This window comes from Cuculus canorus, chromosome 5 (genome assembly GCF_017976375.1).
Source record: "Cuculus canorus isolate bCucCan1 chromosome 5, bCucCan1.pri, whole genome shotgun sequence".
In the NCBI taxonomy this organism is placed as follows: domain Eukaryota; kingdom Metazoa; phylum Chordata; class Aves; order Cuculiformes; family Cuculidae; genus Cuculus; species Cuculus canorus.
This window is the reverse complement of record NC_071405.1, coordinates 14,548,842-14,562,308: the sequence shown is the minus strand read 5'-3', so window position 1 is coordinate 14,562,308 and position 13,467 is coordinate 14,548,842. Positions and strand designations below refer to the sequence as shown.

Here is a 13,467-nt window from a genome sequence, read left to right as displayed (position 1 = left end):
CCTCCCATGCAACAACTATTTTGGCTTTTAATGAAGGGAATTTTTCTGCATCCAGCAAACTGTAAACCATGTCGCTTGGATACAGCAAAAGCCGAAATTCCACAGATTTCCACAAAGTCATACATTGTGTTGAGGGGAAAGTGTGCTGGGCATTCTTTGATTTTTGTGTCCTGCATTAGCATTTGTAAGTGCTTATGAAAGAGAAAAAGAGAGAGAAAGAAAGAGGAAAGAAGAAAGAAAGAGAGAGATAAAAAAATAGAAAAAGAGAAACAAGGAGAAAGAAAAAAATAAAAACAAACAACAAGGAAGGCAGACAGAAAAGAGAGAAAGAAGTAGGGGGAGAAAGAAGAGAGAGAAAGTAAGGAAAAGAAGAGAAAGAAAGAAGAAAGAGAAGGAAGCTGCTGTGATGAATGCAAAAGTTGACCTCTATTTTTAAAAGTTTGTGCTGTCCCTCTTGTTTAGCACCAGTGCTGCTCAGCCTTTCCCTTCAAGATGCTTCGGGCTTGTTAAGCATCTAGGGGTGATAATTTGACTTTGAGCTGAGGCGGAGGGCTGCAGCAGACAGCGGTAGGTGGTGATGTAAGAGGTACCAACGCACATGGATATATAAATATCGTGGCTAAGGCTAAAGCGCTATGGCTGAGCAGCTAGAGAAGAAGATCAGCACTTCAGACAAGACTCCTGGAGTTGAGATCAAGTTCAGAAGCTCTTGCTCCCGGGATTTCCTCTCCATGCAGGGAAACCGCAGATCCTCGGGGGACTGAGCACGGGGCTCCCTCCCTCCTTCCCTCCCTCCTCGCTTTTTTTGGGTTTGTTTTCGTTTGGGTTTTTTTTTGTTGTTTTTCTTTTTTTCTCCCCGTTTCCCCCCCACCCCTCCCTTTAAAAGCAGGACCTGGGGGGGCGAGCGTCTTTTTTCGGAGCCGCCGTGGCTACGAGCCTTTCAGCCGGGATGCCTCTTCCCTCGGCGCTGCTCCCAGCTTTGCTTTTGGGGCTCCTGTGGCCAGGGATTGCCCGCAGCAGGTCGCCCCCGAATCGCCTCCCAGCCGGGCTCCGCCAACGCCGCTGGGATGCGGCTCTTTTCGCCCGCTCCGTCTCTCGCCTCCCGGCCGAGCGCCGCGACACCGACTATCTCCTGGGCATCAAGCGCTTGCGGCGCCTCTACTGCAACGTGGGCATCGGCTTCCACATCCAAGTCCTGCCCGACGGCCGCATCGAAGGGATCCACAGCGAAAATCGATACAGTAAGATCCCTGCGATGGGGCAGGTGAGATGCTCTGCGACCGCGGAACCGCCCTAGGGCGGTTCCGCGGTCGCGGAGCATCTCACCTGCCGCAGAGAGTGCTATGTGCTCAAAGGATGGTGGGTGACTGCTAGATCTCTTTCTCCCCTTCAAAAATCCACCCTCCTCCAGCACCGAGGTGCTTCCCGCCCTGAATCCCCCAAGGACCATGGGCACTGTGTGGTGACGGAGCTCATCGGGTGCGCCTAGATGCTCCTCAAAGCTGTAGTGTCCCCTTGTCTCCAGCTGGAATTAGCTTGCCTCAATATTTAGAAGAGCAGTGAAGCTGGAGAAGGGGCTGGAGAACAAGTCTTGCAAGGAGCGGCTGAGGGAACTGGGGTAGCCTGGAGAAGAGGAGGCTGAGGCGAGACCTTATTGCTCTCTACAACAACCTGAAAGGAGGTTGTGTAAAGGAGGGAGCTGGCCTCTTCTCCCGAGTGACAGGGACAGGACAAGGGAGAATGGCCTCAAGCTCCGCCAGAGGAGGTTCAGGCTGGACATCAGAAAAAGATTTTTCACGGAAAGGGTCATCAAGGCACTGGCAGAGGCTGCCCAAGGAAGTGGTGGAGTCACCATCCCTGGAGGTATTTAAAAGATGGGTAGATGAGGTGCTCAGGGACATGGTTTAGTGGTTGACAGGAATGGTTGGGCTCAATGACCCAAGAGGTCTTTTCCAACCTAGTGGTTCTATGATTCTATGAATATTTGGAAGGCAACGGGTGAGCCACCACTGCAAGCAAGGGATGGGGAAAGCTTAGCTATGGTCCAGCTCTGCCCCCAAACTTGAAAAGCATCTGTTAGAGGCTTAACCCCATGGCCCCATGACTGTGATATCCAACTGAAACAATAAGATGCTGAAGGGGGAGGTATAAGCTTCACGATGACAAATGTTTCATTCGCCTCAAGCACACTCTGGTTTATTTTAACCTCGGTTTCACAGGAGGATGTCTAGGGGCAAAGTAAAAATAGATAATTAGCTAAAAGAAGAGATGTCCCAGCATGAGGAGCATGAGGCTGGGGTTCTGAGGCCACCCACAGCATGGGTGGGGTGTGGGGTCCCACACCACGCTGAGGACGGGAGCGTTTGGGTGAGCACAGCACTGACATCATGCTCCTTCAGGGCACAGCCCTTTGTCCCCCTGATTCCTCTGTCTCCTCTGTAGGTCTGCTGGAAATCTCCCCCGTGGAAAGAGGAGTGGTGAGCATATTTGGTGTTAGAAGTGGACTCTTCATGGCCATGAATAGCAGAGGCAAACTCTATGGATCTGTAAGTAGCTACCAACTGTGCGTCTGGGGGGGGGAGACCATGGTTGTCTGGTTTGAGAGGTGTGCATGGTGCTAGAAGCTGCCTAAGCCTCATCCTTGCTCTCCTGAGCAGCCCTTGCTGACTTGCCAGCATGTGTGCAACCCATGAATGCTCCTCACTGAGCTTTTGGAGTAAAAACCTTTCTTTTGCATTACACTTCCTTGGTTTCCCCATAAAAACTACACTCACCCAACCATGGCCGCCCACCTTGCCTACCAGATAGACCAAGAGAATCATCATTTGTGAGGCAAGAACTCAAACTAGACTCAGTCTTTATTTTTCTGAAGTCCAAACAGCCTTAAATAGGTATGGCAATCACTCACTTCATCTCTCAGAGTGCACTTGGACTTGTAATCAGCCAGGCCCCCCTCAGAATGATCCTTTATAATGAGTTGAATCAGTGCATATCACATACCTATTGATCACTCTTTGTTTGATTGGGAGTCTGTCCCATGACAGTTCAGCATCCTCAGGGTTTGGACTCCTATTTATAAGAAGGCAGACCCATTAGGAGATAATACATTGAATCTTTGGAAAACATAGAGGTATCTTATAAAATATGCTTGAGGTAGACCATAACAGTGCATATCTTTGCTCATGTTAATCTGTGTATGGTTTAGGGAGTGTTAGGAATGGTTGGACTCGATGACCCAGTGGGTCCCTTCCAACCTAGTGATTCTATAATTCTATGATTCTATGCTTAGTATGCTTTGAAGAATCTTGGGCTGAGGAAAAGTCAAACTATGTCAAAGTTAACTAGGGCATTTTCAGATGAAGATATGAAGCATCCAGTATTTTCTAGGGCATTGTAGAATCATAGAATCATAAATCACAGAATGTCCTGAGTTGGAAGGGACACACAGGGATCATCGAGTCCAACTCCTGTCCCTGCATGGGAAAATCCGAAAATTCACACCATGTGTCTGAGACCATTGCTAAAGTGTTTCTTGAATGTTGTCAATGAATATCTTGAATCAGTCCTGTTATGGAGGATTCTGACATATAAAAGCCAGGCAGAATCAGTCACTAAAGTGCAAGAGGTCCCTTTGCATTGTTTCTTAGGAAGACTGCTGCTTTGGCATCCTGGATAAAGTAATTCCCAGTGCAGCATTCATCTTGGCAGGCTGAGACCTCTCTTACAAATCCCTAGGCTTTTACCCACTAATAAGAGATGAGTTCACTTGTTACTCGCCAGACAACACACTTGTAACACCTGACCCTCTTTGTACTTACTTCGTAATGAAACCTATTCACTGGAAGGAGGCCTTTTGCCAACTCTGTTTTCCTGATCCATTAACATAAGTTACCCAAAACTTTCCTTCGATTTTAGAACTAAAGAAACAGAAAATATTGTCCACACTGAAGGTCTTTAGAATATCTCTTTCTCTTTAAGCATAAGCATTTCATCTTTAAGCATTCAGATTTTTCTGAAGACTCTCAAGCAATTTATTGCTGGTAAGACAACCACTGAGCAATTAGATGAGCAGAGCAGCAGAAATGGGCTCTGTTATAATGTGGTCCCCTCTCTCAAGAGTGCAGACATAGCTCTGGGTGTCCTTCCTACCGTTATATGTATATGCCTGGCCTGGGCACAGCGTTCTTAATGATCCTCTGAGTCCTGTTTGAAGCTTCATTTGGGCGACCACTTCAGAAGATTACTAAGAGCGGGGAAGTCAGCTGCACCTTTTGCCAGCAGCACACCTTCTACACTGGGTTGCAAGAATATTTCCACACCTGATGTCTGAAATTCCTTCACTCTCATTCTTTCCTTTTCATTTCAGACCCATTTCAATGACGAGTGCAAATTCAAAGAGATTCTCCTGCCAAACAACTACAATGCTTATGAATCCAGGATTTATCCCGGGATGTACATAGCCCTGAGCAAAAATGGAAGAACAAAGAAAGGCAATAAAGTATCTCCCACAATGACAGTGACACATTTTCTTCCTAGAATCTGAGACATTTCCCTTCTGACCTACCTCAGCACAGGGGAAGATGCAGAACATGTTTGGGGAAAAGAAACGTGGTGCACTTTTACTGGAGAGTTTTATGCAAGAGTAGGTGTAAGATATTTAAGTTAATTATTTAAATCTGTATATATTGCCACAAAATTTATTTATGGTTCTGATTTTTTTTTTTTTAAGTTCTGAAAACAAAACAAACCTCCAACCCAAGGTATTTCATTTCATGGTGCAACAGTAGAAGACTTCTGCTTTGTGGATTTTTAATCTGTTTCTAAGTTATCACAGGTGTGCTGCTACTCCATATCTTAAACCAGGGGAAATTCAATTCCTATATTACAATGTTTTGCACTGTTTGTGTGTTTTACAGTGTCTATCGTTGTACACGTGTTTGTTTGTTTGGTGGTTTTTTTGTTTGTTATGACGGCTTTGTTCTCCTCTGAGTGATTTCCAAACCCCCGTGACTCCCAAAGAAGCTCTTGGCCACGGAGAAGGAATGGTGGCAGAGGTGCCTGAGTGGGATGCCAGCTAGGAGCCACACACAATGCCTGACCTCCTTTGTGCGGCGTTGCTATTTAATTGGAACAGTATCAGTTTACCTCAGTATAGAAAGTGCAGTGCTGAAGAGCTTCCCCACAAATCTGTTTTTAGATCTGCCAGTGCTGAACTTTGAACTTTCCTGCAGTCAGTCTTCTTAGAGCTGCCTGGCAGTAGAGAGGCTTAAACACCTATATAAACTCTGCAGGGTTGGTTTGGGGTTTTTCTTTTCTGTTTAGATAAACAGGACCGTAAGATCTTTCGTGGCCCTTAATGGAAGCTTATATTTGATACGATTCCTTGGCATTAGGCTAAAAAATGTGTCTGTCTCTCCCCCAACAAGTGCACTGTGAAACACGCTAACATGAACCAATTATATACACTTTATTCAAATCAAATTCCCTTTCATGTTTGGAGACTACATTCATTTTTCAAAGTTTTCAAAACTCTATAGTACTCATAAGTTTTTAAAAGGCAAAAGTATTTGCTGGTTTTTAGAAAACACAAGTTCCACAGGGAGAATTTAGATTGATTGCAATGAATTGAGGTTGTTTTGTACTATTTATTATTTTTGGTGCAGTATTTGGAAGGAGAAATATGCTGCTTTTTTTCTTTCTCATTCCCTGACAAGGTTGATTAATTTCTACCTCACTAACTCTCTAAGCCAGTCTCCTAACAAAATCTGCATGGAAGGAAGGTACACGCTTTTCTGCTTAGTCTTACAGTTCTGGAGGAGGGCCTTGGGGGAACAATCGTCATCCCAAATCTCTCTTTTTTTCCATATGTAGCCAAAAGTATTCAGGATAGAGTTGGTTGCATCCTATTTGAGCCTTGTCACGTTTGAGCTATCTTTACCCAGTGGTTTACTTTTAGTAAGGATAATCATGGTGAAAATATTTGCAGACAGCTGTCAGGCTGCAGTACTATACCGTCATCAAGTAACCCTATATTTTTCTTTATATATTTTGCAAGTGTAAGTCATGTCTCTAATGTGATGAAGGAAAAGACAGGTTTGATTATAGAGGAATCACTAAGAGGATGCATTTGTCCTTTTCTTTTTTCTTTTCTTTTCTTTTCTTTTCTTTTCTTTTCTTTTCTTTTCTTTTCTTTTCTTTTCTTTTCTTTTCTTTTCTTTTCTTTTCTTTTCTTTTCTTTTCTTTTCTTTTCTTTTCTTTTCTTTTCTTTTCCTTTTCTTTTCTTTTCTTTTCCTTTTCTTTTCTTTTCTTTTCTTTTCTTTTCTTTTCTTTTCTTTTCTTTTCTTTTCTTTTCTTTTCTTTTCTTTTCTTTTCTTTTCTTTTCTTTTCTTTTCTTTTCTTTTCTTTTCTTTTCTCCTTCCTTCAGTCTTCCTTTCCTTTCCTTTCCTTTCCTTTCCTTTCCTTTCCTTTCCTTTCCTTTCCTTTCCTTTCCTTTCCTTTCCTTTCCTTTCCTTTCCTTTCCTTTCCTTTCCTTTCCTTTCCTTTCCTTTCCTTTCCTTTCCTTTCCTTTCCTTTCCTTTCCTTTCCTTTCCTTTCCTTTCCTTTCCTTTCCTTTCCCCATCCTTGGGGGCATCAATATGTTAAGCAGGAACCAGGACTAACCACAATGTTTGATGACTTTAGAGGATGTTCAGAAATCATCTTCCAATCTAAACCACTTTTTTTCTGACTACATGAAAATCTGAATTCAGGTTTTTTTACTCTCTTGTGACATTCCTAGACAAAAGCCTTTGTTTCTTTGTAATGGTATAGACTTGCCTGTATCCTCTACTTACACATGACCTTGAAGACAGAATCTACTCACCAAAGTTCACTAAGACCAGAGCAGACCAGGACCAGAACTTAAGCCAGCTGCTGTCAAAGCAAAAATAACAATTAACAAAAAGGAAGGCAAATCAAAAGAGAGCTCCTGGGAAATGTCATGCCTAAGGATTTTTAGATTTTTTTTCTGTAATTTGGGGGATTTCTGTATTTTCTGTTTTCGATATGTGAGTGATCATTGTGTAATTATCATCACTACCTCTGACAGCTGATGATTTTGTTCTAGATTTCAGATAGCAAAATCAGATCTCAAGGATTTTCTCTGGGAATGGTTCTTCTTTGTCATTTTACACTCCATTAAATTCACAGCTGATGGCCTCAAACAAGATATGCTCAGAGGTAGTTGTTGTTAGTTTTAAAAGATAGTGATTAAACCTTGACAACAATGTTATATGGTATGAGCTTTCACCATTTACCAGAATCTGTCTGTAGTTTTATACAGGTGCTGTTCCAGACTGTGGTGTATGTGCTGTGCACACTTAAATGCGTAATAAATGATAAATGTTTACAATGTATGGCACCCTGGCATTGATTTTAACTCTTTAGAAAGAAATGCGTCCTGCGACAAAAGACAAAAAAAATGCTATTTCACTATCTCAAAGACCAGAGAGTCTTTGCACCTATGCCAGCTACTTCACGAATGACAGCCTGGATTTCTTACTCAGCTAAAGTTCCCCTTGCCAAAGTTGGAAATTGTCCAGCAGATCCCAGCTTCGTGAGCTCGGTAATGGATACGCATGCTTGCATCTGCCACACGCCAGTGTTCTTACTTGTATTATTTGAGTGGTTATTAATAACAGCAGCGTTTTGTGCAGCATCTAATGTCGATGATAAGAGACCACTTCAGAGTTTATGTTGCTGGATGTTAACATTACAAATGAAATCTGATTGTCTTTTTCTTGGCTTTAATGAGTGCCACTCTCTCTCTGTGCAGTAGGACTACATCAAAGCAGAAGATTGCAGGATTACCTGTTTGATTTGAGATTCTGTTTTAATATTAGTGATTAAATTCATGCAAGAGCATAGCAATCAGCAGTGCTTTGTAGCATACCTTCTGGCAAGATTCCTTTCTTACAACTTTTATTTATAAATACTCGTGCATACACACCTGTACACGAGCACACTATGTCAAATCTATGTACTTTCAGTTTTACCCCCTTCCATCAAGGATTAGGGAAGAATATGTATTGGGGATAACGCATCTTACACACTTTGATGCAATCAGAGTTTGACCAGCTAAGAGCCACATAAAACAGAAAGCCAGACCACAAGACACAGACTTCTTCACTTCATTTTCTGCTGAGTGATGCTCTTTTCCATGTTCCTAGAAAGGGGAAGGCAATGGATGAGCTGTGAATGTCTAGTACACTCACTCTGAGCAAGAGGAATTTCCCTCTAAAGTTGTATAGACTCTATAAATATGTAGCACAGGCAGAGTTTTTTTTAATTGGACAAGTATAGGTGCAACATATTTAACATCCTTCTAAATATAGTCAGAATAAATAGGCAACTAGACATATATAACCATTTTTCATAATTAACTTTTTTGTTTACAGTTCTTGTAAACAAAGAACAAACATAGAATTATGACCGTCGAGTCTTCAAGAGTTATAAACAAAAATATGACCAGGGACAAAAATTTCTTTCAGCCTTAGGGAGACGTCCAATTATAATTTCAATTATAGGCAAATCCTAAGACTTGGCTCTTAGGAAGGTGAGATTTCAGAGTAGTAGCTTTGCAGGTTTGTAATGGTGCTGCATATGTCGTCCTACCCACAACTGTGGGCCTGTTGCCACCACAGACGGAGCAGCTTGAGATGTCACAGAGAACTCTAGAGAAAACTTCTTCCTCCTCTGGCATCACTCATTTCTGCTTCATTGATAAGCCAGCTTTCCTCACATTGCCTTTAGAGATGGTAAAATAAATGAATTAAAAGTGAAAATTAATTTTACCCCCTCCAAAAAGGCTATGATATGTCACGTATTGCAAAATTTCTGAGATGACAGAGAGCATCGCCATGCTCCAGGCATGCCCAGTGCTCCTGTCATCCTCTACCAAACATTTCTCTGCACAGAACAATGGAAAACATTTCCTGATGATGGATTAACCCCTTCTGTAAGCCAGGCATATTTCCACAACCAGTGATGGTGCAGCCTGTCCTGCAGGATAAGAAGGAGCAGTGCCAGCCTGGCCCTGCGCCGTGCCCCTGCTTGCCAGGGCAAAGATGAGGCTCCGAGCCCCATTCCTCATTTACAGACTTGCATGTTTCAAATGGTCTGCGCTTAACATTTTCTGACTCATCTGTGACATCTATCAAGTTGTCTGTATCTAATCTGTGCTAATAAAAATCAGCATGACAAAACACTGCTTTGTATATAAATAGCTACAGGTTTCAGAGGAGTCACTGAGTTTATAGTGCCAGATTCAGTTGTTCACACTTTACCACTTGGTTTCCACCGCAGTATATTAACTGACCACGCAAGTGGCCAATTAAAGAGAGTCTGTTAAGAGGTGAGGAGTCTTTTGATAGAGGCGAGTAAGCACTTCAGCAAGAAAGTTAAAAGGAATTCCCTGCAACCCTGCAGCTCCCTGTATATGACTTATAGTATAGTTGCTTGCCAAGCACAGATGAGAATAGATTTTTAATCTAGAAAATCCAGTCTGAAGCTAAAAAGAAATCCAGATGTAAACCCATCCTGATTCTTCTTCTACCAAATAATCTAAACACAGATGGGTTAGTGTAAAATTGTAGTACCTACGTGCTTTCAGGCAATACAACATGCAAAAGGGAGGTACAGAATGATTTCAGTCTCCTGTGCATGATTTACAGACTTCAAATGAGAAATACTACCCTGAAGTGTTTGTTTTAAAAATTAATTACTTGAAAATAACATCTTAATATCGTGCCAAGAAATGTCCACCGTCACCACTTCAAGCAGACAATTACTTCGTATAAAAGAATGACATTTCTTATATGTTATGTTTCATTATACTTTAAAAAGAAGCTGGTTGGTGCTGTCTATAGAACAGTCTTGCTGCTTTTTTCTTTTTAAGACTATTTGTAGGTGCTTAAAAATGTATAACATTCAAACAACTCTTCCTGAAAGCTGAGGATGATTGGTTTTTCCTTTTAGCAAGTGTGTCAAAAAATGGTGCGATCCCTTTTGAGCGTGATATTAGAAGATACATCTTGTCCATGCTAAAGACAAACTGGATTTTGAGAACTAAGTCTTACCAAAATCCCCTGCTGCTAATGGACCTGCAACCTGAATGGTTCTGTGCTGGGAGTGAAGCAAGTAAGTAAAATGAAAAAGACAGTTGCTAACAGGTTCCCTGTGTGGTTTGTTATGGAGGCAGAAATTGTTTAGTGACTGGAAGGTTTTTGAGGAGAAAAGAGTTCAGTACCACATTGCAAATAAGATGTTAGTGTCACCTCTGCCAACAGATAACTTGTGATGCCAGCAATATCATGCAACAAGTGGTTCAGCCCTTTCTTTCTGAATGCCCAACATGATACCATGAAACGTGGTGGAGATAGTGAGCACCTGAAACTTAGCTCATCTGCAGCTGTGCTGTGGGTTTAAATGATGGGTAATGGCAAGTGCTATTAAGTATCATACCAGGAAGGTTTCAACTTGGGCAGTTTACATTACCGCACCTTTTGGATGGAATATCTTTGTGCTTCAGCTCCCTGTTTCCAAGCTGTCATTAAATACTGTTCAAAATACATCCATTAATGTATTCAAATCTGTGAGACACACAAACATTGAATCTACAAGAGTTTGGGATCAGTAAACTGTCCAGCTTGCAGCTGAGTGAAATAAAACTAGGCATGAGTGCTCATTTAAGGAACTCTGTTTGCACTGGGCACTGAGTGGGGCAGGACTCTTGGCAAAAGAGTTGGTGCATGATCGTATTTTAGTCACAGGGGCAGGTTTAATTAAGTTTTTCTTAAATTCTGAGTACTGGATTGACCTTGGGTACCTTCTAGTGTCATTCTCTGTGTGTACATGCAATTGCATTTTATCACTAATCTACTATTTTATTGTGGGTAGATATAGAAGCACTCATTTTCTATGGCTCTCTAGGGTGTGTTGACCTCTGCAATCGTTCATTCACACTGCTTTATACAGGTAAAAGAAAGTGATTTAGTAATGTTTGTACCAATTACCATATTCCAGATTCAAATTGGTTGCTAATCAGGTTACCTCTGAAGTACAAATCAGATCTTTATCAGCTTAAAGGTATTTGGAAAGTGTCAAAGCCACTTGGTAAAACTCTGTGGTTTCTGGGGAGCTACTATTTACATACTTTTTCATTATCTCTGCAGCTCCATGTTTGCTTCCAGTGCCTTCAAGAAAAGTGTTTGTAATGCTAGCTGGGGCCAGTACAGCTGTTTAATGTCATTCAGGTTAAGCGTGATTGTGAGAAGAAAGGGAGTACCACCTGCAGGATGAGCATCCATTAGAGAGGGGAAAGACCCCAACCTTGTAGGGATCTTGTTAAAAAAGTTTATAAGAAATGTCCAGCCATGCAGCTCTGACTGACAGCCCCTTGGCAATTTTGAGAGGTTATCTGTGAGGAACATGGAGGAGCTTTCATTGAACAAACCTCTTTTATAAGCTCTTTTGGTTGGCCAGGTGGCAACTGGGTCCCCTCTCTGATCCCTGTCAAGGGTGGGGATTGTCCCAGGCTGGTTCATAGCAGCTTGTGGCTGAACAGCACAGAGGGATGGACGGCATCCACAGGGCTCCTTCATCACCAAGCCAAGGCTGCTCCAGCACTTCCCTATGCCCACCATCAACACTGAAACCCAGCACCATCATGGCCATTTCCCAGCTGGAAGCCCCCTACCAGCCCTGTGGCAGTGCAGCCACCCAGAGAGGAAAGATCAGGGAGAGCCTCAGCTTCACTGTCTGGGGTGAGGACCACCACTCTGCGCTGAGGTCTTGGCACCCCTCTCCCTCACAGCTAACGCTACCCAGCAGAGTGTCTCTGTATTACCTGGTGGGGAAAGGGCATGGTATAGCTCTCCAGCACTTGCCTTCCATGCTGAATCCCACTCCAAGAAACCCTGATGCTACTGCTAGTGGGAGTTTGTCCATGAGGAGTTACACATTAACCCAGAGGCAGTTAGGTTTCTGTCTCATCCATGTGATCTCATTCTGGAGCCAGAGTGTCTTTTCGTCGGTGCCTTTCCTTCAAATGAGGTTTGAGATAAGCGGGCTGATTTCGCCCGGCACGAGCATTGCAGCCAAGAGGTTACTGCCGTGCGGTGACCTCAGGTCTCCTGCGGTGCTTGCCCCAGGAGTGACCATGCCCACACAGCTAGTCATAACTTTGACTGCGAATTATTACAGCTTTTCCACAGTCACAGGTTGTTTTTTCCCTTGTCTTTGACATTTCTTTGTCGGGGCCAGGTGACTGGCACTGCCTTTCCTCCGCAGCCCTGCCTGTGCCCAGCTTCCTCCTCGCATGCAGTGCGTTGCTTCTGCCCAGAAACTTCCTCCATTTAACCCAGCACTTCATTTTCTTTCACACCATTCTCTTTTGACACATTTTCCTCTTGTTTTGCCATTCCTCTTCTTTCCTCATACTCCTACTTTTATTTTTCTTCTCCCATTTTCTTCCGTTTCTTTGTTGTGTCACCTCCAATCACCTTCCTTTTCTCTCCCACCTCTTCTACCCTTTCTCTTTCCCTGAGATTTTTGTTAGATTTTACCCTTGATACTTTATTAATCACATTAAGGGCAAAAAGTTTTAGCCAAGCACGTACCTGGATCTGCCTGCAGTGGCTGGCGTGGGTCAGAACAGTGGCGATAAAAACTCTGCCAACACAGGAGTGACTTATGTTCAGTTTGGGGTCTCTCTCCACAAGAAAGACATTGAGGCACTGGGGTGTGTCCAGGGAAGGGCAAAAAAGCTGGTGAAGGGTCTGGAACACAAGTATTACGAGGAGAAGCTGAGGGAACTGGAGATGTTTAGGCTGGAGAAGGGAATGCTGAGGGGAGACCTCATTGCTCTCAAGGCAAGTGCTGGTCTCTTCTTCCAAGGAACAAGTGATAGGATGAGGGGAAATAGCCTCAAGTTGTGCCAGGGAAGGTTTGAACTACATATTAAGAAATAATACTTCTTCACTAAAACCATTGTCAAGCACTGGAACAGACCACCTGGGGAAGCTGATGAGTCCATCCTCGGAGATATTTAAAAGAAGTGTTGATGTGGGACATGGTTCAGTGGTGAACTTGGCAGTGTTAGATTTACAGTTGAACTTGATCTTAATGGTCTTGTCCAACCTAAACAACTCTGTCTGTGATTCTGTCTGATTCTACATCTGAACCTGTGACTCAGGTTTGTTCCTGCAGATGTTAATATGCCTGACTTTCTGCTACACTCTTGTCCAAGTGGGTATATTTCCATAGAATGATTTGTCTTGGAAGGCACATTTAGAGGTCATCTAGTCCAAACCCCCTGCAACGAGCAGGGATCTCTTCAAATTGATCAGGTTGCTCAGGGGTTGCCCATCCAACTTGACCTTCAATGTTTCCAGGGATGGGGCTTCCACCATGTCTCTGGGCAACTTGTTC

General features: G+C 43.1%; 1 protein-coding gene across 1 annotated transcript; it reads left to right on the top strand.

Moving 5' to 3' along the window:
- Positions 1-949: 949 nt before the first annotated feature.
- FGF4 (fibroblast growth factor 4) lies at positions 950-4,543 on the top strand. The gene is made up of 3 exons (XM_054068591.1): positions 950-1,241; positions 2,443-2,546; positions 4,367-4,543. Exons 1-3 carry the CDS (start codon positions 950-952, stop codon positions 4,541-4,543), a joined length of 573 nt encoding a protein of 190 aa, XP_053924566.1.
- The last annotated feature ends 8,924 nt before the right edge of the window (positions 4,544-13,467 follow it).

Coding starts and splice junctions, on each gene's coding strand:
- FGF4 (XM_054068591.1), top strand. CDS start 950: ATGCCTCTTCCCTCGGCGCTGCTCCCAGCTTTGCTTTTGGGGCTCCTG. Junction 1,242..2,442: donor CCACAGCGAAAATCGATACA/GTAAGATCCCTG, acceptor TCTCCTCTGTAG/GTCTGCTGGAAATCTCCCCC. Junction 2,547..4,366: donor GAGGCAAACTCTATGGATCT/GTAAGTAGCTAC, acceptor TTTTCATTTCAG/ACCCATTTCAATGACGAGTG.